This window comes from Phyllostomus hastatus, unplaced genomic scaffold (genome assembly GCF_019186645.2).
Source record: "Phyllostomus hastatus isolate PE091 unplaced genomic scaffold, TTU_PhHast_1.1 phas_contig_196, whole genome shotgun sequence".
In the NCBI taxonomy this organism is placed as follows: domain Eukaryota; kingdom Metazoa; phylum Chordata; class Mammalia; order Chiroptera; family Phyllostomidae; genus Phyllostomus; species Phyllostomus hastatus.
The window spans coordinates 29,165,925-29,192,339 of record NW_025333709.1 but is presented as its reverse complement, the minus strand read 5'-3'; the positions used below and the strand labels follow the sequence as shown (position 1 = coordinate 29,192,339).

General features: G+C 43.1%; 1 protein-coding gene across 1 annotated transcript in view; it reads right to left on the bottom strand.

Annotated features, from left to right (window-relative positions):
- Positions 1 to 26,415, bottom strand: part of ATP10D (ATPase phospholipid transporting 10D (putative)) — a 78,432-nt gene that overhangs the window by 19,043 nt on the left and 32,974 nt on the right. The window contains exons 6-16 of the mRNA XM_045834374.1: positions 22,844 to 22,950; positions 22,435 to 22,566; positions 21,905 to 22,032; positions 21,532 to 21,784; positions 16,548 to 16,786; positions 11,100 to 11,288; positions 8,750 to 9,359; positions 8,018 to 8,124; positions 7,088 to 7,214; positions 5,298 to 5,482; positions 867 to 1,173 (exon numbers count right to left, since the gene is read on the bottom strand). Of these exons, the coding sequence (XP_045690330.1) occupies positions 867 to 1,173; positions 5,298 to 5,482; positions 7,088 to 7,214; positions 8,018 to 8,124; positions 8,750 to 9,359; positions 11,100 to 11,288; positions 16,548 to 16,786; positions 21,532 to 21,784; positions 21,905 to 22,032; positions 22,435 to 22,566; positions 22,844 to 22,950 (2,384 nt within the window). The remainder of the gene's footprint in view (positions 1 to 866; positions 1,174 to 5,297; positions 5,483 to 7,087; positions 7,215 to 8,017; positions 8,125 to 8,749; positions 9,360 to 11,099; positions 11,289 to 16,547; positions 16,787 to 21,531; positions 21,785 to 21,904; positions 22,033 to 22,434; positions 22,567 to 22,843; positions 22,951 to 26,415) is intronic.

The window sequence follows — 26,415 nt, the reverse complement described above, 5'->3', positions numbered from 1 at the left end:
ATGAGTCAGTACATTACCCTCAAGCCAGTTGATTTGGGGTTTGAACATGTAATCCAGAGCGTCTTGACTATTATATGAAGGGGGACCCCCAAAAACCCTGGAATTTACCTATAAAAATTGTGTATTTATTCTTATGTGTTTAAACTTCAGTCACCTTCAAAGTATTCTCTATTTGATGCAATATACCTATTGAGACATTTTTTCCACTGCTCAGTTTTTTGAACTTGCCGATTTTGATGCTTTTTAGTGCTTCTGCCATTTTTTGTTTCACTTTTTCCACATTTGCAATATGTTTCCTTTTTAGGATGTTTTTCATCAGGGGAAACAGAAAAGCAGTCACTTGGGGTGAGATCGGGTGAAGGGAAGGTGGGGCCCAGGGGTCCTGCCATTTTGGTCAAAAACTGCTGAACACTCAGTGCAGTGTGAGCAGGTGCGCTTGTAAATCGCCCTTCATGAAATGGGCAAGCATGCTGAAAGAGTCTTCAAAAAAATTCACTGAGTCTGAACACAGCCTCTCACAACTGGCTGGTACACCAATACACACGGGCTCCTAGCACACTCACCCTGCAGGGGAAGCCTGTACTACCAGGGGTGCACCCTCCAGAAAATAATTCCGGTTTCTTTGGAGTCCCCCTCGTATTGTCACATCCCTACCACCTGGTTCATAGAAGGTAGTCAAATAGGGGATGGAGGGCAACAGGAATGGAGTGGGAGGATGGAGAGGAAGAAGGAAGAGAAAGGGGAGGGAAAGTACAGCCAGCCAGAGGGTAAAAGGAAATAATACAGAAGGAACAACAGGCAGATGGACCAGCGTCTGGTGTGGCATGAAAGTGAGAATCACAGGGCTGAGTGTCACCCCCACTCACCAATGGCCAGGGTCATCACCCCGAGATGGTTGCGTACCAATTTCACCACCTCACTTTTCTGCAGGGGGGTGGCTCGGCAGCAGACCACAGCTTGGCAGCAAGCAGTCAGCTCCAGGAACTGCTTCTGCAGACTTTCCTGCAGGGCAAACTCCAGGGCCTTCCCAGTGATGACAAGGCCAGCCCGCAGCCCTGAGTCCCGGGGGACAGAAGGCTGGTGTGAGCCCTCGCTTAATGAGGCTTGCCCTGGGGAGGCTGCGTTCTTCTGAAGTTCTTTCAAAATTGTGCCCATCAGCATCTCACAGGCATCCTTGAAACAAGAGGGGGAGACAGTTAGCACTGGGGCTCCTTGGAGGCCACATGAAGCTAAATTTGTCATTGTCATTCTTTAGCAATTGCTGCATCAAGGGAACCCTAGATAGGGAATGACGGGTTACTTTCAGAGATCTGACATTTCTTCCTCCAAGACCTGTGCGTGTACGTGGGGAGGGGCTAAAAGGATGGGGACATCTACAGCTAGGAAATAGTTACAGAACTTCTTTATTTGTGCATTTTGCCTTCTCAAGCAGTGACTCTCAAGAGCCTTGTGGTCTTATTCTGCCAATTCCAAGTTGCTTGACTTTAGGCTAGTGATGTAACCTCAAGGTTCTCATCTGAGAAAATGCAAATGCTGTCTACATTGTGACGTTGCTGGAAGGGGTAAGTGAAGTCATGCACACAAAGTGTCAGGTGTGGCACACGGCAGAATCCAGATCAGTAATCACTGTTTTTATATGCTTTTTGATTTACGGTATTCACTCATTCATTCATTCATTGTTTATAGAGGAACTACTCTGTATTAGAAAACATTCTAGGTGCTGGGACTATGCCAACGAAACCCAAATCCCTGCCCTCGTGGTGTGTGTGTTCTGGTTGGGATGTTCTTTGTGGTGCTCATCATGTTTGGTGGGTGTGCACCCGCCACCTGCCTCATCCCACACTAGTTGGGAAGTTCTTTTGATTTACTTTTGAAGTCTTCGTAATGCCTAACAGAGGGCCACACCAGGCACTCGATAAATATGCATTGAATGAATTCTACTCAAGAAGACTAACAACGAAATTATCCAGAAATTGTGTCAAATGACCACTAAGGACAGAGCCCAGAGAAATCCAGGAGCAGTGCACTTACATTCATACGCTGAGCCTGAAACAATTTATTCATGAAAAGGCCCCTCACTGAGAGGTCATTTTTACTCTCATTTCAAATGCTGTTTTACTGAGTGTTTCTCAACTCACAATGAAATGAGATGGGAAGGAGAGAAGTAGGAATGGATATGTAGGCATGATGCAACAGAGCCTTAATAATGGCACACACTATGAACAGGAGATTCAAGTTAAAAAGGGACATATCTGGTGACCTTTACCTCTGCAGCAAACCTGACCCCGACACTACAGATGCTGCATTGCAGCCCTCACGAGCGCAGAGAGCATGGAATGCAGTCTGCGTGGATGCCCTCCAAATATGGGTGCAAGTTTTCTGTAGTGTTACGATTCTGGATTGATTACACAGATGCTCATATCCTCTTGTCTGCACACATGAAGTGTTTAGTTTCATAAATTAATTACACTTTCATTTCAACAGTACGTATGTGCCTACCACACACGGAGCTGGTCTTCGCTACTTGTGGGATTTGTGACTTCACCTACAAGCAATACTCATGGTGCTTCCGTAGCCATTTGTGGACGTGGACAGAGTCACAGAAAGTGTGTGTGTAATGTGTCTTTCAGTGGAAACACACATGAAACAAGGTTACGTACTGACTGGTTGGCAAATAAGTTGTTAACAGAGGCTCATGGGAATCTAATCCTGTATTTCCCCTAGAGGTAATGGGTCACTATTGACTAACTCAGTGTTTGTGACAACTTTACAGAACTTAACTCAATGAATAATGAAAATCAACTGTATATGAATACGTGTAGATATAGATTATCTCATGTAATTTAGAAAACATATTCGACAACGAATCAGTTGTAGGTGCTTAGGCAAACCATAGAACCTTTGGGAGACTCAGGCTACAAAGCGAGAATGCTGTAATTTTATCTGCTCTACTTGTCATGATTGTCAAATGAGATCATGTATGAAAAGCCTTTTATTAAATCTAATAGGCAGGAAAATAAAAAGTTACTATGTCAGAAAATTTTAAATAAAATTATAAAAATAAAACTTAAAAACCAAATGATGAATCCTGAAAGGCCTTTTATATATCACTGAGCAGTCAATAATGTAGGAAATAATTATATTAAAACAAAAAAGCAAAAAAACCTTTCATGACAATGGGAACTTTGTACCGTTGGTAAGTGGCTACATTTACTATAATCCAATTTACAGGCTTAGGAACAAAAGCTGATGGGAAGTCGTAAAGTTGAGGCACTACACTAGACACGAGCAGACATCCTATCAGTTGCCAGGGGCCCACTTAGAATGGCACGGGAGTCATCCATTCCCTAAATGACCAACGGGGCTCCTTGATCTTCCATGCCTCTGACTCGCAGCATCTCCTGAGGGGCACAGAGTGGGCAAAAGAGGAAATAACACCAGTGACTGAGCTGCTGCTACCTGCCTGGCATTTAATATGCATTGGACTTAAGTCATCCTAAAACTGAATTAAGTTCACTGTGTGCTGTTTAGTTATTCTACCAGTGTGACATTCACATAGGTTAAATAGCTATTGATAGCAAAAAACAAAACTGAAACAAAAACAAACAACACAACAGAACCCCCCCCCCACACACACACACAAACTTTTGTATTTAGAACGGTCCACAGTTGGTACATTGTAACCTTATAAACACTGAATTGGCCCTGACTGGCGTAGCTCAGTGGATTGAGCTCGGGCTGGGAACCAAAGTGTCACAGGTTCGATTCCCAGTCAGGGTACATGCCTGGGTTGCAGGCCATGGCCCCCAGCAACCGCACATTTATGTTTCTCTCTCTCTCTCTTTCTCCCTTCCTTCCCTCTCTAAAAGTAAATAAATAAAATCTTTTTAAAAAGACTGAATTGGTAGTGTTAAATATTTTTACCATAAATTGTGTATTTACAAATAAATCTCAAAACCTTAAACATTCTACTGCTCACAAAGTCAAAGTCAAACACTAAGAATTGATTACTTTTCCTTTTAAATCTGCATTGAACCCCTTGCATCTGCCAGGGAAACCATTCAACAATTTACATGTTCTCATTTAACGTTTACAACCACATTAGGAAAGAGGCATTACTGTCACATTACAGGTAAGGAAAAAGGCTCAGGAAGGTAACTTCCCAAGGTCATTCACCTGGCCACTAGCAGGCCAAGCAACTGAACCTGAGTCTTACCAGCCTTAGTGCACAGCCAATTTTGTGATTGAAATAACTAAGCATTTTCCGGAGCTCAGCCTCTGGCTGGTACGGCAGCGGGCTGCGGGCCGTGGTTATGCATCCCCGGGCCACTGCCAACTGCCAGAGAGAACCTGCTCTGTGTTAAAGGAGGAAACTCTTCTTCACTCAAGCGTGCGATCTAGCTGGGTGTTGACCGAGGTTCAATCCTAAAGACACCACTAACCACGCACAGCAGCCTGTGAGGAAGGCCCAAGAGGTGACCCAGATGAGAAGCTCTCCGGGGGACAGGAGGGGCAGGCTGCTGCAGCAGGATGGGTGTCAGTGATTGAGTACGGCTAGTGAGGAAGGAGTGAGGAAGGCTTTCCAAGCTAATTACACAATATGCATAAATCTCAGAATATCACTATACCAGGAATCTTCTGGAAAAAAACAATAAAACGCTTGTTTACTGATTAGAATGTTTGTGTCAGATATTGGGTGGGGTGGGGAGCACTGCGAAATAATGGCTGGGTCCAAACCTCTAAGTTCCTTCACCTTAAAAAAAAAGTTTTTCCTTTCTCTTAAATCTTCAAACTTTTAAAATTCTTAGGAACACTATCTAAGAATTACCACTAGGGGGCATGCTTACCTCAAGAGTCTATTTTTAGAATTACCAGGAAAATAATATTCATATGATTCCAATAGAAATCATCTCTTCTCCTCAACTTGGAAAGGAGGTATATTCTTATCCCAGAGCTTGATGTACTTTGTCACTGTGGGCTACATCTTGTGAGATCCCTGGCAGCCCACCCAACGTGGAGGAGGAAAATACACACATATGCAAATAAATAAATAAATGCTCTTTCTTTTAATGCCTTTATTTAGCAATTATTCCCCTGAATCACGCTGATGTTTCACCGAGCCTTTAGAAGAACTGGGATACCCTCCCCCAGGCATGAGCTAGGCTGCTGGAGAGAACAAATAACTGTCAAGGAGCTCACGGTGACCGGTGTTTCTTTCTCCTTATAATCATCGAAATCACAAATGCTCCACTGGCTCTGGAAAAACAAAAAGACTGGGGCAACCTCATGACACGTACTTTACTTTGGGTGTCGAGGACGAAGAGCTTGTCGTCTGGCTCCAGCAGTTTGCACGCGTGCGCGATGTTGACGGCTGTCTCCTGCTTGTCCCCCGTCAGCATCCAGATCTTGATGCCAGCTGTGTGAAGGGCTTCGATGGACTCGGGGACGCCCTCCTGCAGACGGTCTTCAATGCCCGTGGCACCTGAAGATGGACCAAGATGCAACGGGGCTTGTGAGAAACGAGAGCCAGCCGAAGCTAGCCTGGGCTACGACTGAACCGTATCTGTCAGCCAACCCGGTCTTGCTCCAGTAACTTCCAGGGATCCAGAGGGAGTGTGAAGGCCCAGACCAAAATCATATTCAAAGTCGTGTTTTCAGAAGGAAGCCTTAGGAGTCAACGAGTTTATAAAACTTACTTGTTCTCCTTTTGGCTAGCTTCCTTTTCTGTAAATTGAGGGGGATTATTTCAGTTACTTACGCAACCTTGCTCTACAATTTTATAATTCTGTGATACTGCCAAGGGTAAGGGCAGAATTTTAAAGAATGCTCTTGTCAGTAAGATATAATATCTCTTTTCCATGCTCTTCCATAGTATAAGCCTATAGTTCTCTTTTCTGAAATGAGGCCAGGGAAGTTTTGGAATTCAAAAGTTTTGCAGATTTTAAAAAGGTAATATGGTGAATATATCGTATTTTGTAGTACCTGGTAACCTAGCATATGAATATTTCTGCAGCAAACCATACAAGTGCTCACACTAATTAGGATAATAAAGGCTTATAAATAGTCTTTATCGAATCAGGCTTGATTTGGCTGCCCAGTGAGTTTCTGCCCTCAGCCCAAGAGCATTTTAGAGTTTGGGATTTCGGTTGAGGAAATGTGTGTCCAGAGTACTCCCACCATCACTGAGAAATGACCTAGCTGTGGGCATCCTTATTCTATTGGCAGATGCTAAGTGAGACCATCGCTTTTCTCTGAACCAGAGGGATGGGGCTCAGAGGATGGCTAATTGGTGTGTTAGTGCTTATTCCAAAAACTAAATCTCCGGACTCTAAGGCAGTGGTTCTCAACTTTGGCTGCCTCTTAGAATTACTCGGGGAGCTTTTACAAATTCAAACATCCAGGCCACACATCCCAGCAACTTAATCAGAATTCCTGGGAACAGGATGTAGGCAGCAGTGTTTTTTAAAAAGTGCTCAGAAGATTTCAAGACGCAGCTCAATCTAACCCAAGAGTTGTGCAACCTTTACTTGAAATAAGGAAGCAAGAGAAGTTGGAGAAATACATTTCACTAGTCTCGTTGCAGGTGCAGGGCGAGAAACACGAGCCCCGGAGTCAGGCAGGCTGGGGTTTCTTCCCAGCCTCTTCAGCCACCAGCGTGTGACTTCGAACAAGTCACGAGGCTGCTCTGCACCCCAGGTTTCTTCTTCTAAACAAAATAAAGATCTGTTGTGCAGATCGATAAAGACAGCACACACTACGTAACATACCCAATACCTGGCAAGAGACCTTAGCTTGCTTCTCTTGAACCAGGACATTTATTGTGCTTTGGACTCCATGCTAAGTTGTGCTGGGTTTTTAAATGACCATCAGAAGGACGGCTGCCCTGACTCCACTACAAATGGAGTCCAGTTCCCTGGTGGGTGGGAAGGGAATGGAAAGGACTGGAAGGGAGGCAGAGATGAGACTGGACAGGGTGGGCAGAACCACACACATCAGATGCAAGTGGGCAAATGACTGGTGAATATCTTAGAAATGTCAACTGTTTTTCAAAATTCTGCATTCAGAGAATACAACGTAGTCTACCTACCAAGTAAGGTTAGTCTGTTTTCCAGCTTCATGGCAGATTCAAGTAGTAATTCTTCCCTGTTGTCAATGCTGGTTTCAGCTAAAAAGTGATTCCTCAGCCACTCTGCATATTCAGTGTCACTCATGACCTACGGGGGTATTGAAAAAGGAGCTATGAGGCCGACCACAGGGTGATTTTGCCAGGAGTAACTCCTGCAGAAATGATCATGCCATCTCCTTACTTCAGGTGTCCTTCCTCTCTCTGGGCACACTCATGCCAAGCCCATATCCTCAGCACCTGCTCATCCGCCTCCCGAATTCTGTGATCAGCCTAGTGTGACACTGATAATGGCTGGACCCTACAGCTCAGTGTCTCTGGGGATTCCAGGCACCATATATGAGGAAACTGGGCCAGTCTATTTGACTAAATCAGAGAGTAGGCAGTTAGGAGAAGTCTCCCCTTACTTAAGTTCAGGGTAATTCTAATGGTACAGTTGAGAAACTGGTATCAAGATTGTTCAGTCTGGGGTACTATGAAGTCAGCAGCATTTTTAATGTCTTTTGATGGGTGGTGGATGGGGTCAGTTATTTGTAAAGGTAAAAAGAAAGAAGGGACCACCATTAGCAAGCTAAAAGGTCTGCTTCCAAACAAAAATTGAGGGGAATTCCTTGCAGAGGAACAAGTGATACGTTTTCCTTTGTCTTCAGGTTGCCACAGAGGGAGACAGCTACATTTAAGTTCTTATAAAGCAGCTGCAGCAGAGGAGGGTGAGGCACTTTGTTATCTATTCGCACTTAGTGGTAAGAATGGAGAGTTCAGATCCAAAGAAACCCTCTGCCTTTTCGGTGAAATGCCCCTGCCCCTGCTAAAAACGCAGCCCAGCAGATGTCAGGTGCTTTTCAACCAAATTACCTGGCAGGCAAGAATGCACATTGTGCTAAGCAGCCTCACCTTCTTTGCGATACATAAAGTGCGTAGGCCCCGCCTGGCGTAGTCATCCAAGTGCTTCTGGGTTTTCTCCCTTATTAGCATCTGTTGTTTTTCCAGACTGGCTCCATCTGAAATAATTAACAAAACACAGGTGGTGTTCCCACCAGTCTACCCCATTACAGGCATATCTGTAAAAATAATAATAGCTTAACCCGCAACAAACAAGAAGCCTTGTAGTTTTGAATCTCAAATGTGCATTTATAAAAGGGGCCCTCAGAATTAATCTTTCCCTTGTTCCTGTCTCCCTGGGGAGAGGAAAATACCAAGAACTTCATACAAACACTGTTCCCACACCTTCAGTAACAATCACTATGAAAATGCTATCAGTGGCTCATCAGGCACTCACAGTTTGTTAGGCACTGGGCAGAGGCTGCCCACATATACAGTATGACATTAAATCTCTGAGGAACCTCTAAACAAGGTAATGTGATCCCCATTTACTGAAGACTCAGGCACAGAAGTCAGGTAACTTTATCAAGATACAGCTAACGACAGAGGCCAGATTTGGGCCGAGGTCTGGGGAGCCGCAAAACGTAGGTGCTTTCTCACCAAAATCCTAGTGAGCTTTCCCTGCTTCACCAAGTGTGAGTGATCCCCACATACCTGCTCATTTGCCCTCCTCGAACCACTGGACGGGGTCTTTTCATCTACACACCCTTCATCTCACCACCCTCCAGCTCTGGCTGAACCCACCTGGGGAAGCGGCGGAGAGCAGTTCCATGATTACGGAATCAGCCCCCTTCGTGTACACCACGACTTGGTTGGAAAGGGGGTGCCGGACCACCACGGACATTCTCTTTCTTACTGAGTCAAAGGGCAGGATGTGCAGGAGTTGAAATGTTAAGGGTCCCAGAGCAGCAAAGTCCACCATGACCTGCTCTGGCGTCCGGGACTGTAAAGTGCATTGGTAGGCCCTGGCGGCATACACCAGCGCCGCTTCGTCCGGGCTCTCGGCCTCATAACACAGAGGGGAGGGCGAGGGCTGTCCAGGGAGGGCATCCGCCTGGACACCGGTGATGCCTGCATCACCGTTCTGTTTCTCTGTCTCCGGAAGGCAAGCCGAGCTTCCCGACCCCTGAGGGCCCTCGCCGGCCGGGGAGGCCTCTTCCTCCACGGGGGAGGCCATCTTCACTCGGCTGAAGAGAGAGAGTCGGCTCACGAAGGCACCTGAGGCCCCAGCAGATGGCTCCTTCCCACCGGCAAGAGATGGTGAACTTGATCTTCGGACAGACAATCTCTGGAAAAGGTTTTTAATCTCTTCCAAAGACTTAATGGGCATTCCGCTCAGTGAAGAGAGTCTGGTCTAGGAAAGAATTCGGGAAGGTCTCAATAAGAATACAGTCAAAAGCATCGTAAGACAGCTCTGAAGTCACACTGGGAGAAAATTCGCTACAAAGAGTCACCATTCCCTGAAATAGAGAGCAGCCAGCTTCATGCTTACCCCTGCCACAGGAAACACTACCAAAAATAAGAAGAGCCATCATGAAAAAGACATGCTCATACTGGTGGCATTACAATTTTCTACAACCATTTAGGAAGGAATTAGACAACTGATAGAGGAAGACAATGTTAATATTGCTAGCAGTGCATGCACTTCTTAGCAATTTTTCCTAATGAGCTAATTTAAAATATAGAAAAATCCATAATCTTTATTGTATGCATCCTAGCAATAACAACTTAAAAATTGTAAGCAAATTAACGGTTCAATAATAGCATATTAGATTATGAAGGCCAATTAATTGGATAGTAAAGTCTTCTCATTCAGAAATGCACAAGGAATTAAAAAATTTTCCTCTAAAGACTTTTAACTTTATGATAGTTTGCGGGACTCACGAGGGTCAATTTTCAAATTTGCTGACAACTCAGAAAGGAGAAGTGCGGCCCACTCACGAAGGAGGCTCCTGTGCCCCGTGAGATCGCCGACCAGCTCCTTGTCTACTGCCTTTCCACCGTCACCCTGCAATACCACGAAACTCAGGCTCCTGCCTACCTGCAGAAATTTTATTTTCAGCTATAGAATGTTACATTCTTTGGGGGTAAGGTACCGATATTTCTTAAGCAGAAAACACCAAAAGATGTCTCCTTTGGAAACAGATGTACAGGAGATATTATATGGGGAGAAAACAGAACATCCAGCCATTCATTTTCTAATTCCATAATCACTCTTTCAGGAACAAGTTTCTAGCTGAAATCTTATAAAAGTACATTTTCTGATCAAGTGAAAGCTTGATCGGAAATAAATTATGTTTATGTGAAAGTTGACCACCTCTGAAGTTACCAAAGGAAAACGATCTGAGGGAAATTCAAGTTTAACTGGGTTGCCCTGCAAACTGAGTTTTAAGTGGAGGTGTGCAAAGGGGGGCAGTTAGACCCAAGAAGTCAGCACAGCAAGTGTTGGATCATCAGTTTCTGAAACAAGTTTTTCTTTTTAATGGAAAATGAATTTTGCATGAATTCCATAAAGTCTACAACTAGATTTTAGAAATCCATCTTTTGTGGGAATTGCAGAGCCTTGCTATATCACAGAGGCAGTGGATTTTACACTGATCCAGTTAAAGCTAACCCAAATGGTACATAAAAAAAGGACTTTATCATTAAACATACTAACAAATCCAAGACTGTGTAGGCAGCTTGGTGCAATGCATACTACGTTGGAGTTCTCAGAAGTCTGAAGGAAAGTTTCAATTTGGTAAGAGAACTACAACAAAACGAACAGAGCCGCATTCCGCAAGACTTGCGATCACCAGCTCCCCTCCGGTGACTGGGCAGGCTGCCTACCCTCCGCTGTACAACAGGAAACCACAGCAGAGTGATATGGAGCCTAACTCTTGGGATTGTTGGGAGGATTAAATACGTTACCACCAAAAAATCACTCAGAACATTGTAAGTGCAGAGCACAGATTTAGTGCTGTACTAAGGTTAAACTGGTATTAGTAGCTGCTGTTATTCTTCTTATCAATTATTATCCACATAACAAGACCACTATGTTTAATTCCCGAGTTCTCTTCCAGGAGGCGGCCCTCATGTGCATTAAGGGCCTTACCTTTCGCCGTGGTTGGTTAGGGGCAGAAACCACGACTGTGTTGCAAATTGCCAAGGCGATAAAGAAGTCAACAATGTACGAAGTCTCCAGCGGTGGGTTTGGGTCAGACTCATCAAGCGGGGTGAAGAGCTGAGGTGTAATCTGACTGAATTTGTCCCAAAGCCTGGTGTCTGGTACCACATCTGTTTCCTGGAGATCCAATAAAACAAAGTGTTATCACAAGTATCTAAAACTGAGAGTTTTACATCTAAATGAGACAAAGCTTTTATAACCAGAATATGTGAAGCAGGAAACAGTAGACTTTGCTCTCCTCAAGAAGATTTCATGTACAAGGTATCATGGAAAGTGAGAACAGGGAAAGACAAAAAATGGAAAATTCAGAACATACAGTGTCGGGGGTCTACCTTGACTATTAACTAAAACTAAACAGGAGATGGGAATGACCCCTTTCATCCAAATACAGCTGAACGAGTGTGTTCCTACCCAGTGCCAGAGCTATATATGTAAATTAGTACGTCTAGGATTCTATTTTGGGCATAGATTCATCCAAAAGCAACTGATGAGTACCAGCTCTTGAGAAAGAGAGGGCATTATTCACACCATGTTATTTTAACATAATATTTTATGGCTCTGGGCACTACTATTGTTAAAAACCAACATTCCAGAATAAAAATTACAATGAGCAGGCCACCAGATTTAATCAGCATTTCCGAGTAACACTCTACAAGACACTCCCTCGGGTTCCTCCAAGAGAGTTCTGATCACCAAAAGTATATGGCAACTCTATTCTGTGCCTTCCTCTTAAAGATTCTTAGTACAAATAGGCTCAAACAAGTTTTGTCATTGAAAAAATGACTCTATTTTGTTTAGCAGAGTACTTCTCTCACTTATTGAGGAGTACTAGTTTTAACAAAGAATGTTGTAGTAGGACTCTGTTTATTATCCAGTAACACAGAGTCCAGTGCTTTAGAAATTTTTCAGATGTGTCAAAAGGGACCTCAAATCAAGCTTCCACGAAAACACCACTGTGTTCTAGAGGAGTCCTACACACAGTTGGCTGGCGAAGCATACTGGATGCATGAAAGCCAGGAGGAGTGACTTAGTGAAAAAAGGAAAATATGGGGGTGTGTGATATTAGTCTTAGAAGACTGTGGTACGTATTTTATGCTCAGGAGTTTGGTGAGAGTTAGCACAGGCTTAGTAAGAAAAGAGTACAGGCTGGAAATCACATGGTTTGGGCTCAGGCCTTAGACCCCCTGCATACGAGCTCGTGGCCCCAGCTTACTTCACCCCCTCGGCTACATTTCCTTCTTCCAAATAATGGTCGCAATAACACCAGCCTCACAATCATGGCTCTAGAATGTAAGGATATAGTAGTGGGGTGAGATCAGTATAACAGGAACCCAAGTAATGTAATGTTCCTTTTCTTCCTCAAATGACACACTCAGCTTTAGGCAGGTTGCCGGGCTCCCCCACCCCCTGTTTTTGTTGTATTTTTTTTCCACTGCCATTTCTCCCAGTTATATCCCCTTCCACCTCCACTCACCCTCCCCGCCCGCCCAACCACAATCCTGCACTGTTGCCTGTGCCCATGAGTGCTTTTTCCTTTTTGCTTGATCCCTCTACCCCCAACTCCAGAGCTGTCAGCATGCTCTCTATGAGTCTGTCTCTATTTTGCTTGTTAGTTCAGTTTATTCATTAGATTCCACATATGAGTAAAATCATATGGTATTTGTCTTCCTCTGACTGGCTCATTTCCCAAATGTCCATCAGCTGAGTGGATAAAACAACTATGGCCCATTTCCACAATGGCATACTACCTGGCCATAAAAATTTTCTATAAGAAGAAAATTTTACCCATTTCAACAGCCTAGATGGACCTGGAGAACACTATGCTAAGTGAAGCAGTGGGTTTTAAAGGTCCAAGTTATATGCCCCTACAAAACAATCTTACATTTCTATTCAAACACGTCTCCATCTGCTGTCCTGGGGTATGTGACTTAGCAAAATTTGAATCTTGTTGCAGTCTGATGGAGCTCATAGGCACTTGTAATCTGGTGGCTGTTCATTAATAAGTTGTCCACATGTCCTCCTGAGGCTCAGACACAGTGACACTGAGCTGACCCCTGGGCTAGGCAGGCCCTCGGTACTCGGAGAACAGTCTTTTCCTCCAAGTCAGTAGGAGAGAGTGGTGCAGTCTGAGGGACTTCTCACTCGATGCTTAGCCAACCCAGCGATGCCTGTGCAGCTTGCTGCATGGTATTTACCGAGGCCCATGGTGACGCCGTCATTCAGGGCTTGTGAGACTTCACGGGTTGGAGCAATATTGCCAGAGGCAGTCTTCTCAGAACGTTAATATTAAGCACCTCCCTCCACCAAAGAAAACCAGAGTTCCATACTGAAATAAGTTGAGAAATGATTAAATTCAACAGGTTTGTTTACTGAAGCACTTCTTTCTCAGAGAGCTTACTGGGTCCTGGAGAGCTCCAAGAAGAGGCTAGCCTGAGCAGGCTTCTCAAACTGTATCTTAGAGACGTCTGGTCTATGGAACATGTTTGGGATCGAGTGAGAGACCTCAGAAGTTAATACTGATTTCATTGTGCCAGTGATCTCTGCACTGACTAATGACATAAAGACCTCGGCATTCTGAAGTCATCTCAGACTAATGAAAGGTCTGTAACTTATGTCTTTGTGACAAATGCTACCTGATGGAAGTCAGTCTAACACATCATTTGGGGACTGTGATGACCGTGTGACCACTCTCATGCCTGTGTGGTGACCACGGGAACAGAAGTGACATCAGAGCTGGGCACAGCTGGGCGCTGGTGAGCCGTGCTGTGTTTATGAAAGGAGCCGTCAAAGTAAATGTGAAAAAACCCAGAAACTCAGGACCACAGAAGACCCTAAAAGCATCTTAAAACAATATATAAAAGACCCCAAAAGAACACTTAAGGAAAGATCCATGTCGAAGTGAAGAAGGAGCATTCTTCCACTTTTGCTGGTCTCCGTAAATAAGTCAGTCCCTAGTGACTAAGACATGTAGTTGCTGAGTTGAGGAGAAAGGACAGTTATCACACATAATTCTGATTCGTAAGACTGTACCTACAGACATTTTTCCTAAGATCCAAGTCTTCCTCACTGAGACCCTGTATTACAGAACTGACTTTTGTTCTTGTTTTCTGTGACGGACAGTTCCTGCATTCTCTGCACATCTGTTACTTAGAGAATCAGGCCCACACCATCTTGCTGTAAAAGGTTCCATGCGCAGGTACTTCTTTCCCCAGGGAGTCTGTGAGTTCCTTTAAAGGAAGGACCGTATCGTATTGACCTCTGGATCCCCAACTCAGTACCTGGCACATGGATAGACAAGAAAAGTTTACCATCGCCCATCACTATCAAACATTTGCTGCTTTTACATTCGTAAAGAAGGGGGCAGATAAACCGACTAAAAAAGATGTAACTCTTTAGAAAACAAATACATACACCCCTGCCACTTGACCTCAGACAGACATTTTTTAAATGCAGAGAAAATTTATATTTCTAATTAGAGAATACAGAGCACAACGTGGATAGCTTCCCGTAATTAAACAAAGCCTTATCTGATTTCATGGTGGGAGTCCAACATCTTTGTCCTGGTCTTTTATAATATCTGACTATTTCAAACGTTAGATTTCCCCCATGGTTATTATGCCTTCCTACCAGGCTGCAGATTTCATATTCAGGTTACTTTCTTTCTTTCTTTCTTTTTTTCCTCCCCATCTAAGTCCAAATTACACAAGCAAACACTAGCTAAGATTCCTCTCTGCCCTCTAAAAATGTTTGCTGATGATTTTCGGTGCCTTAATATATGCTGAATGTTAAGCTTGTTTTAAAACTGAGAGTGACACAAATCTATTTTAATTGTTTTTGCAAAACCTAAAACATCCCTGATTTAATAACAGACCCGGCTTCCCTACGCAGGAGGTAAAGTTGACCAAGCAGCTCTAATGCTGAGCCCTACTCCTCCCCTAGCTCCATCTCTATCCAAGGCTTTACTTTCACTTTCCACTGCCACTGCCACGCACTTCTGGGACCTCCAGCTCCACCTCGACAACATTGGTTTAAGTATGGACACCAATGCCTTCTTCTGGCTCCCTCAGATTCCTCAGTACCAGAGGCCTGAAGGAAAAAGACAAAGGCCAACCACCACACACTGACCATTCCTCCTCCAACCATGTTCTTCCGTCCTGTGGTTCTGGGCCTTTGCACGTGCCACATGCTGTCTGCCCCCAGGGCCTGTCCTCCCCTTTCTACTCTTACTCACTAGTTTAATTCCAAGTAAAGTTTTACCTCTTTTGTGTAGCCCTTCTTGTCCCCTCTCAACCCCTTTAGAGTTGATCATTCTTTTCTTTGTGGCCTCCATATTTTGTATTAGCAAGTTCTACCGCACCATGAATACAGGATTACATTTATACACATGTCTGCCTCGTCTACTTAGAACAAGACTGGAGGTTAGATGCATGTCTTACTCATTTTCGACCCCAGTGTCTAGCATTATGTCATCGTCTTCCATTAATCCATTAATTAAGTCACTCATCCCATAAATACTTATTGCTGATCTGCAGTGTCAGGCATGCTTCAAGGAAAGAGGGGCAGATAGGATGGATGAGATCCTGGCTTCCAGAGAACTCACACTCTAATTGGAGGAGAGAGTGGATGCAAAACACTAACCTAGACACAGGTAAGTAAGATGCTTCTAGACTGGGACAGAGAGGTGGGGGAAGGAAAGTGTTTGGATTTGTGAGGTAGGGAGGTTGACCGAGGAGGTCACATGTGGCTGAGACTTCCACAACAGGAAGGAGACAGCCATACAAAGATCTAAGAGAACAGCCATCCAGGTAGAATGAACTGCACGGTTGTGGAACGAAAACTCTAGAGGATTAAAGAAGCATTAAACAATGGCTTAGAAAGTATAGGTTTCTGTTTCTAAAATAAGTAATAGGAACCCAGTACTCAAAGGGTTCAACCTTTTATGAGATGACAGAAAAGAAAAAGGCGTTGAAAAGCACCAGAAGCCTTCTGAATTTCCCTTGGATTTAGACATAGGTACTCACCCGTGTATGAGTAACTCTGAGCAGCTTTGCAGAGAGCGAGCCACAGTCCATACACCCAGGCCGCCTTCTTCAGGCTCTCAGATATGATTGGCCAGAAATCTTTTTTTTTCCCCAGAACTGATATACTATCTCTCAATATTGAAGTAGCCCCCGCTTCTCAACTGTCCCATTAGTAATCCATGAAATTATGTGTTTACACTTCTAATTGTGCCTGTGGCACTCACACTGAAGTGCAATTATGTGGTCTCTTCTCCCGTCGAGAAGACAACAGTGTTTGGCTCTGTGGTAATCACGAGGCTGTCCTGTCATTATTCATTATGGATGGACAAGAGTCAAGTCGCGGATTCACACTTACAATGGGGCTACTGAAGGCAGCCTGTCTGGAACGAGGCACTTCACCGGCTCCTTCTCCACTTCCCAGAGCAGAACAGCTCCCGGCCAGATGATTCGAGGACGTACTTCCCAAAGGCCCGTTCTGAACCGTCCTGCAGCTGGGGGCCCGGGGTTTTGCCATATTGCTGAGAGAGCCAGTGGGAGTGTCTGCAAAATCCTCATCTTCAGAGACAGCTTCCTGATAGGACTCTAACCTCTTGGCTGAGGGGTGAAAATCACACTGCGTCACTACCCGAGAAGGACCACTTGCAAGCTGAATGTCAGGCATTTACTTGAACAGCTATTTCATACCATCTCCTCCTTTTCCAAACTTGGCCTCCAATGTCCCCTCCCACAATACCTTTAGTTAATGAACTTACCTCATGGAGAAAAGTAGAAGCAATCAGATAGGAATTCCCTTCTTTTCCCATCATTGAATCTACCAGCCCATCTCCATCAGTACCCAAACTCTCTGTCGTCCCTCTTACCACAGGTAAAAGAGCCAAATGCCAAACCCTCCACTCATGACCTGCATCCGCCCCTCTGGCCTACTCAAAGACTTTGCACTTATAATTCTCCCCTCGTTCACCTACACCAATCTCTTTGCAGTGAATCTCATGGCTTCCTTTCCTGTCTGTCCACTGACGCTGCTCTTGTCAAGGCCGTGTGTGTCACCAACTCCAATGATCGCATCTGTCTGCATTTTACTTGAACTCTTAGCAATATCCAACAGAGCTGACTATTTATCCTTGAAATGGCTTTTTGTTTCTCTAACACCACAGGTACCTGTTTTTCCTCCTGCTTACAGTGGCTGTTCCATCTAGCGTCTCCTGCTATCTTCCCACTCCTTCAACCCTCAAATATTGGGTTGCTGCAGAAGCTCCTTCCCTCCTCCACCTACAATACTCCTCCTTGGTGGTGCCATCTGGCCCCATCTTTGAAATATCATCTCTTTGCACATGACCTCCAGACCTATACCTTCAACTCAGGCCTCTAATTGGAATCCAGAGTCGTATGTCCAGTTCTTCACTGGACACTTCCAGGTGCATGTTCAGGAGGTTCTTCAAGCAGATACCTGCATGACTCACCCCCTCACTTCCCTCCAGTATTGCATCATGTCCCCCCGTCAGTGAAGACTTCCCTGATCTAGCCACGGTAGTTACTACCAATCCTAGCCCAGCACGTGCCACCATTCAGACACTGTATATCTTATTTGCTTATAATTTTACTATTAACCCCAAAGGGCAAATCATTTTACCTTTTATGTTAATATGATGTCCCCAGAGCCCACGGATTGAATTAGTAAACAGATAACTTAAACCTGACAGGTGACAACAGAACTCTCCTTTTCTTCTCTCTCAGACTTACTCTTTCTCTGTCTTCCCCAACTCTGTAAATGATACCTATCTAGTCACCTATGCCAAAAACCTAGGATTCTCCCTGATTCCTCTCTTGTTCCCCAGCCCCCAGAGTCAAAGCATCACCAACAGCTGTCCACTATTCATCCAAAACACATCCCCAATACCTTGAATTCTCTCCATTGCCATTACCTTCATCCAGGCCATCATCATCTCTCCACAGGACCACTACGCTAGCCTCGTAACTGGTCTCCCTGCCCCTTAGCAACCCACTCCTCACACAGCAGCTGGACTGATCTTCCTAAAAGGTAAAGCACAGAACTCTCCAGTGGCTTCACAATTCACTCAGAATAAATTCTGAACCCCTTTTCTTGGCTTACGTAACTCAGAATGACCTGACCTCTGCTAACCTCTCTAACTATCTTGCTTCTCCTTCTTCCACACTTCCACTAAAACTCAGCCTCGATGGCCTTTCTTTTACTTTGAAAATCACCCAGTGCATTTCAGCCTGAGGGCTAGCTCAGCTGCTCCCTCTGATCGAAAAACTTTTGCCCCTGAACTTCCAAGATTATGTAATTTAGATCTAGGCTCTGAGGTTCCCTTTAGAGAGGCCTTGCCCAGTCACCCAATCCTGAATAATCTTTATTACATCATCCCATTTGAATTCTCTGCACGCACTTTTCACTGTTTAATATTTTTCTTGATTTAAAAGTTAATTTATTGGTGACTATTTTCTCCAGGAGAAGCTCTATGACAGCAGGGACCCTGTCTGACTTGTTTCTCATTGTGTCCGGTGTCTGGAAGACACAGTAAACAGTCAACACACACGCACTTGGTGGACTGCTCGCTGTCGGTATGCTGCTTAGTCCAGGGACCAAATTTCTCAGCTGCAAGGTTTTAAAACATTAAACAGTTGGTCAGATGTGTTTAGTTTAATTATGTATGTGTAAGGGGCTATTTCCAAGCAGAAATATTCTTTATGGAGAGATCTCCTAGGCAACACTTTTGCTAGAAATGCCCAAAGGGTCAAGTTGTTTTCACTGCAGTGAAAAGAATGTCTTAGACTTAATAACATGTCTCCCCAGAATTCAGTTCTTGGGAGAACTGGCCGCCACCACCACCCCCTTCACCACCATAACCCCCTTCAGGGTGTGTGTGCGTGCGTGTGTATGTATGGACTCCTTTCTAAGCCACTGCGGAAAGGAGACCAGAAGCTCCAGATGGATGGAGTAAAGACGTGTTCACAGGCAGCATCAGCACCTGAAGCAGCGCAACCCTCCATGGCTCACAAACAGGAATTCTATCAGTTAACTGTCATGGCAGCAGTTGATTCTGAGTCACTTGGTATCTTCCCTGCGTGAGGAGCCACAGAAGAGAAGCACTCACTGGTCAGCAGCATGTATGTTCAGGGGCTGGGCCAGGAGAAGGCTGGGATTAGCCCTCTTAAATGTTACAAATACAAAATTATAAATGTTACCAATACAAAAAATAATGCAGTGCTTTCCACCATGTATTTTATGAAACATTAATGTTGCAAAATACTTCTTGAAAATAGAAGATCTCTGGTCAAATAACTTTAGAATGCTCCAGCCTCACCAATGACACAGAGGCTTATCTACAGGGACGCTCACTGCAGCACTTGCTCACCGCAGCAAATGACTGCCAGCAACCTCAGCTAAGGGCCCATTACATAAACTATGGCAATTCCTATAGGCAGCATTGAGTAACCATTAGAAGAGAAAGGAGATAATGGAAAGGGAGTCATGATGAAGTCTTCAGAAAAATGAGTATAAAATAAAAGCACACAGTGATGCCACTTTTGTTTAAAAACCACATATTAATGTGTACATGAAAAATAAACTCCAAAGAAACGCACTAAAGGAGGCGCCAGTCCTTCCCAGAAATGACAGAGAGAGGCTCACAGCTACAGGTTCTGCAGCTGGCCTTGAAGAAACCAACTGTCGTGTGTTTGGCTGCCTCGAGTTGCTTAGAAATGACCCAGGCTGAGAGCCAGCAGAGAGGCAGGACCACAGCACCATAACCTCAAGACTCGGAATTCTCCGGAAAACCAGTGAGCTAAGAACAGGCTCCTGAGCCTCACATAAGATCACAGTCCCAGCTGACACCTAGATTTCGGCCTGGTGAGAGACCCCAAGAGACTCTTGACCCATGAGATTGTATATTTGTATTGTGTTAAGCCACTAAATTTGTGGCAATTCATTATGCAGCAACAGAAAACTAATACAACCGTAAATCATAAACCAGGAAAATATTTGCTTCATGAAGAAGAAAGGGATAATTATCAGAGCTGATAATCAAATTATTTAACAACCGGTTCAATCTAAGTGTGCAAATGAAAATGGACGCTGGCCACACATCACTCGGACCAGGGCATGCCAGCTGAACATCAGCGCTGACGTCATAGATAAAACTCCCCCGCGGAATAGTAGGAATAAGAACAACTCTTGTAATTCTTGTAATTCAGGAAAAGCGCATGGAATTCAAATGACTGATAAACATATAAAAAGTGAAACATCATTACTAAATTACTAACTAGGACAATGAAGTGCCATCTGTGTCCACAAAAATCACACAGACTAAAAAGAATAACTTCATCCCATTACAGTGGGACATGAGAAAAAGGCATTTTCTTTTCTTTTATCTGTCATAATTTTTAATCTTATTTGTCTTCTTGCTCTAAATTCTAAGCTATAAGATATCATGGACTAATGCCACCTATTAGGAGCTCATGAAATATTTTGAATAAATAAGTAATGCTAATTGAAAAGTACTGTTATAATAGCAAACTGAACTTGACCACAAATAATGCAATACCATGCACTTAATGTTATGAACTAATTTGCAAAAAAGTTCATGAGATACTATTGAATAAAAGAAGCAAATTGCAAAACAGTATCATAACAGGTTCTAACTCACAAAAGGGAGATGTATAAATAGGTATGTTCACATTTAGAGGAAATGCATAAAGAAATAGATGGTTATATATTCATCAAACTGTTAATGGTGGTTAACCTTGAGAGAATAGGGCTTTTAATTTGTTATGAACATTTCTCAGAATCATCTTCATAGGCGCACATATTACTTTTATGAATAAACATAAAGTTCAATTCTTTAAGAAAAACTTGTGACTTATGTATCGACTTCCTAGTGTCAGAAGTTCAGCTCATCTTACTTATTCTTAAACAGTGTGATCTTAACCAAGAATCCATGAATACTTACGGGCTGAGTGCTGGGGTTAGGGGGAGCCTCTAGTCCCTTTGGAATTATTTTCAAAATATTTTTTAGGATATGGTTTATATTTTCATTAGATTCTCAAAAGCATCTATAATGCAATATCAGTGTCACCATCTGCAACCCCAGCCTCTACTTCTGTTGGTAATTCACTTGCCTTTAAAAGAAACCATGGCAGCAAACTCCTTGATTTTGACCTATTAACTTCTGAAGGAATGGCAATTAAGCTTAATGCCCATTTGGGTGATTAAATACTCAATGTTAAATACCGCACTTCTATGCTAGAATTATCAAACCTTCAGGTCAGTGTGAAAAGATCAATGTTAAGGTTGGTTTTCACATACACCCAACACTCACCATTTTCTTCATGACAGTAATCGAAGCCTGCCACACTGCATCTCCGAAAAACCATCTTATTCTCAGTGAGCGTTCCTGTCTTGTCAGAAAAGAGGTACTGAATCTGTCCAAGGTCCTCGGTGATATTCAGGGCGCGGCACTGAATGGTAGAATCCATTTTCTCATCGTAGAAATCCACATCACTTTGAATGAAATATATTTGGCCAAGCTTCACAATTTCAATGGAAACATAGAGAGAAATGGGAATCAAGACCTGGAAAGAACCGCACGATTTAAAAAATGTTACAGACGGAAAAGAAAGGTTGAGAAATTGAATAAAGCTGGGTAAGTAGCAAAGATCTTAAAACTCTGTAACGAGCTCGACAGAAATTACCTGCAACAAAATGATCATGGTCCAAAACATATAGAAGCCTGCCAACGGGGGTGCTATGACACGTCCATCAGGCTCCGGGAGGTGAAAGAAGGGCACGTGTCCGTATCTGCTCAACCAGATTCCGTGACCTTTCACAAAACACACAGATGTCAAATGGATGCTACATATGTGTTATGTAAATAGAGAACTTTATTTTTAAAAACAGGGAGGTGAGGGCACTAATTTTGGTTGAACCATTATTTGTTTTGGGGAACAAATTCAAATGAAAAATTCTGTATGTTCTCTTGTCTGTCTGTCTCTGTCTAAATCCCTTCCCAGGTCCCTTCAGTATGGCGGCACGTATAACTGAGGATCATCAACATTCATGCTTTTCAGGCCGAAGAATGAGATTCAGATTTGAAGGGGAAAAAAATCACTGGCAAATCAAGCCTTCTTACATAAGTCAGACATTCATACATTTTTGAAAGTAAAATACTTTTAAATGAGTATCTTGCTGAAAAGATGTCTGCAAATAGTGAAATTTTACCTACCCAGTGCACCGGTCAGACACATAATAACCAAAAGCAGAACACACCAGAGGACGTCTGTATTGGCTCTTCTTTCTAATTTGCTGCGCTTATACCTGGGACCGCTGTTGTTCAGCATTGCTTTGGTTTCATGGCCTACGTAAGTAACACAACAGGTCAGAGAACATGCAAATTAAAGCCAGGTAGCAAGTATCATATTTTAAAATCTCTCTGGCAGATCATTTAATAAACTGGAGTTACAGAATATATTTTGCTAATTTAGTTTGCTTTTGTAATCCATTTAGAAAAACAGACATTGATGATTAAGTTTATCAGTACAAAATTTCCTTTCTGCTTCTGAAAAGCGCATTTTGAGTGAATGGAAAACATTAACTTGCAGGAAAGCCCAGCGGAGACAGTGGTGGAAACCAACCTGCATAAACCACAATGCCCACGACGGCCTCCGTGTTTCTAATGGTGCATCCTCTGAGTAACAAATTTTCTTTACTGAGGCCCACGCGTTCTTTGTTGGAATGCTCTCTGTAGGAAAGGTAGCATACAGGTTCATTTTTAAACAGCCAGAGTGGGGATATAAAAATCAAAATCATGGTTTTGCATTTTCTTGATTAGAATATTAAGTTAGGCGGCTCACAGGGCAGTTTTCAAATCTCTGGCCTGTTTGCTTCTATTATTTCAGTTAGTTACCTGCTTTGGCTGGGAAAAGGTGTAACAAATTTCTAAATACCATTGTTTTTGAGTATTCTTTTTTTGTCAACTTCTAGTTTTATAGAAGCTCAAAAATATTCTAAATAAGGAACCGTTTCTCTAGTACAAGCTGTACTTATATTTCAAGTAATAAATAGTTGATGAGGGAGCAGTTATTGATAGAATTGGAAAAATCACCATTTTCCAACTGGATGTAATCAAAAATCATTCCAGGCAATGATAATTGGTGATTTCTAAAATCATTAAATAGAAGGCTGATGGGGAACTTGATAATAAAATGATAAGGCTGACCACACTAATCATAACAGAACTACCAATAGGACCAGGGGACACCACGGGCCTCCACATGGTATGGGATAGGAAGTGCATATCTCCATGGGAGCCTAATGAAGCCTCTATCAGGGCAAACCAACCTGGGGTCTATGGCTTCTGGGGATCTGTGAAGCCTCTGAAATCATAGTTCCTGCATGTGTGTGTATGTACATAATATGTTTGTCATTTTCTAGGGAGAAAAACTACTTCTTTTATCAGACTATGAAAGTGACCCTGGGCAGTTTATGGGATAATAAGAGGGTCATGAAACATGTCAGCTACCACTGCATGGATTCATTTAGTCAAGTAAATCTGAAACGTGGCAAACTCTAGAGCAAAGTGACCTGATTTATTGAACACATGAAAGCCAAGGGGGCAAAAGGAGGGCTGATCGTATCCTCAACACAAGGAAGATGGACTCAGCTCAATTTGAAATGTGGTAAATTCTGCAAGCTACATGACCTAATTTCTTGGGAAGGGAAATTTGGAGACATATCAACCAAATACAATGTGTAGGCCTGGGTTTGATCCTGATTAGAATAAGTTGAAGGCAAAAAATTTTTTTGAGGTAATAGAAATTTGAACAAAGACGAGGCATTGGAGCAGGGGTCCCCAACCTCCAGGCCGCATACCAGGTGTGGGTCTGGGCCCCTTAGGAACCAGGCCACACAGCAGGAGGTGAGCTCGAATGTATCGTGCTTGACTCATCCTGAAACCATCCCTCCACCCAGGGTCTGTGGAAAAACTATCTTCCACAAACCAGTCCCTGGTACCAAAATGTTGGGGACCGTTGTATTAGACAATGTTAAGAGATTGTTGTTAAGTTAGATGTGATATTGATGTTATCGCTATGGTTTTTTAACAAGTCCGCTATGTAATCACAGTGAAGTCTTCACAGTGAGACAATACAATCAATGTAGGAGTCAGGAAGGAAGTGGGGGAATAATTGAAACAAAGTGGGAAAAATTTTCAAATAGTTAAACCCAGCCTGTGAGTGTTCATCATACTTCTCTTTCTAATTTTGCATATTTGAAATTTTTTGTACTAAACGGTTTAAAATTATCAAAGTAATTACTTGATTAAATTGCTATGGTGGCAAAAATGCAGAGCAGACTCTTTAGAAAATTTTTAAAAATAAGCAGAAACCAATGTATTTCACACAGTTTGAAATGCCCTCTTAATTTCAGCACTAAAATTAGATTGCTTTCTAAGTGATACATTGCAGTCTATAAGCTGTTTTTTTTTCTTACATACAGAAAAACTGTCATTGTTTCTGCTATCCTTGCTACCTGGCATAATAAGGGGAAAAACACTTTTAAAAAAATTCACACCACAAAGGAGGAGAAAACCAGATATCATTTAATTTTTAAAGCACTTTCTTCTAAGAAGTGTATTCCTTTCATATATATGGGTGTATGTACAAAGAATGAACCACAGGGTCATGCTCAGCACTAGAAGTGTCCTTGTATTTAATCTAATTCAACATCCTGGTTTTACAGAAGAGGAAATTCAAGTCCCGACATTCATGTTCCCAGGCAAGCACCACCCAATCCTCATCAAGATAGCACATGGTATCCACAGAACCTTCATAAGGACAGATTTAGCATACAAAAGCATCACTTCCAAAGTTGCTTAGTAAATATTAATTTTTCCCTTGGGATCCTTATTTTCACCATTACATCACTCTAGGTTACCATCATTGGATCAAAGCCCAGCTTCCTTCTTGGTTGCATCTGCCTAAATGCTAAACCTGTCCTGCCCCTGATGGGTGAGTGAAATTTGGTACTTAGGGCGTAGGACCTTTGGATTCCATACGAAAGAAAGACTAAACACATAGAGCTCTCATCCACTTGAGAACCTAGGTATCATCTACATCTACAGATGCTGGGAATAGAAAAACAAACACCGTCTTGGCTCCTGTGATCCAAGAGGAGGTAAGTGATATAAAATACTTAGGTCTGATAAAAATAGTATAGCTATTATGATAGCATACCATGTGGACACAACTAGGGAGGAAGTCAGTTCTGCCTGAGGAAGATCAGAGAAGGCATCATACAGGGGGTGAGCTTGAGCATCTCAGTTTTTGTTGATTTTAGAAAACAGGCTACAAAGTAAGAAAAGCACGAGGAGCTAGTTCAATGGCTAAAAGTAATTCCACAGGAAAATCACTGATTCTCTCAATGAATGTTTCTTTGAAAGTTGGTAAGCCAGCTCTCAATATAGACATCACCAGAGCACAAAGGAGGAAAGAATCTGAGGGAGAGGAGAGGAAGCGGAGAGTATCTTTTAGCCGTGGATTCCAGGAGGAAGACCACTTCACTGGTCAGACCATACTAATCAGACAGGAAGGCAGCACATGTTGAAACAGACATCAAAAGGAGCTTATCACGAATGGAGGAACCAAAGGGCAAGCACACATGGCGTCCAGGAATCTGGGGACAAGTTATCATGAGGAGAGCAGGGGGCATAAAGGGCCTCAGGACTTGTTAAGGGATCTGAGGCAAGTGCATAAAGCACTTAAGTGGCATAAGCCAGGCACAAAATTAGGTAAGACCCCAGATTTAGCTGCTTGTGCAAAAAGGATGTGGATGCCACTAGAAGACTCCAGAATGAACACGGCCATGATTTTTCATACTTCTTAGGCGTGTTTCAAATCACTGAGTAACTTTTGCCAAACATTACTGTCCGCGTGCTACTCTAATTCTGCAGAAGGACACTGTGCTGGCATGTCACTTACGCTGTTAGATCTGTCCAAACACCTCTTTCCAAACAACTAACATATCTTGGGCTTAATGTGGAGCTTACGTAAGACATTCATTCCTACACCACTGAAATTCCAGGATTAGTTTAAGAACAAGATCTTGTTATTTTTAAAACATACCTAGGTAAATATTTACCAAATTATTAAGGTGTCTAAACATATGGCCATAAGTGAGTTATCTTGGATATAAGTACACACAAGTCTTA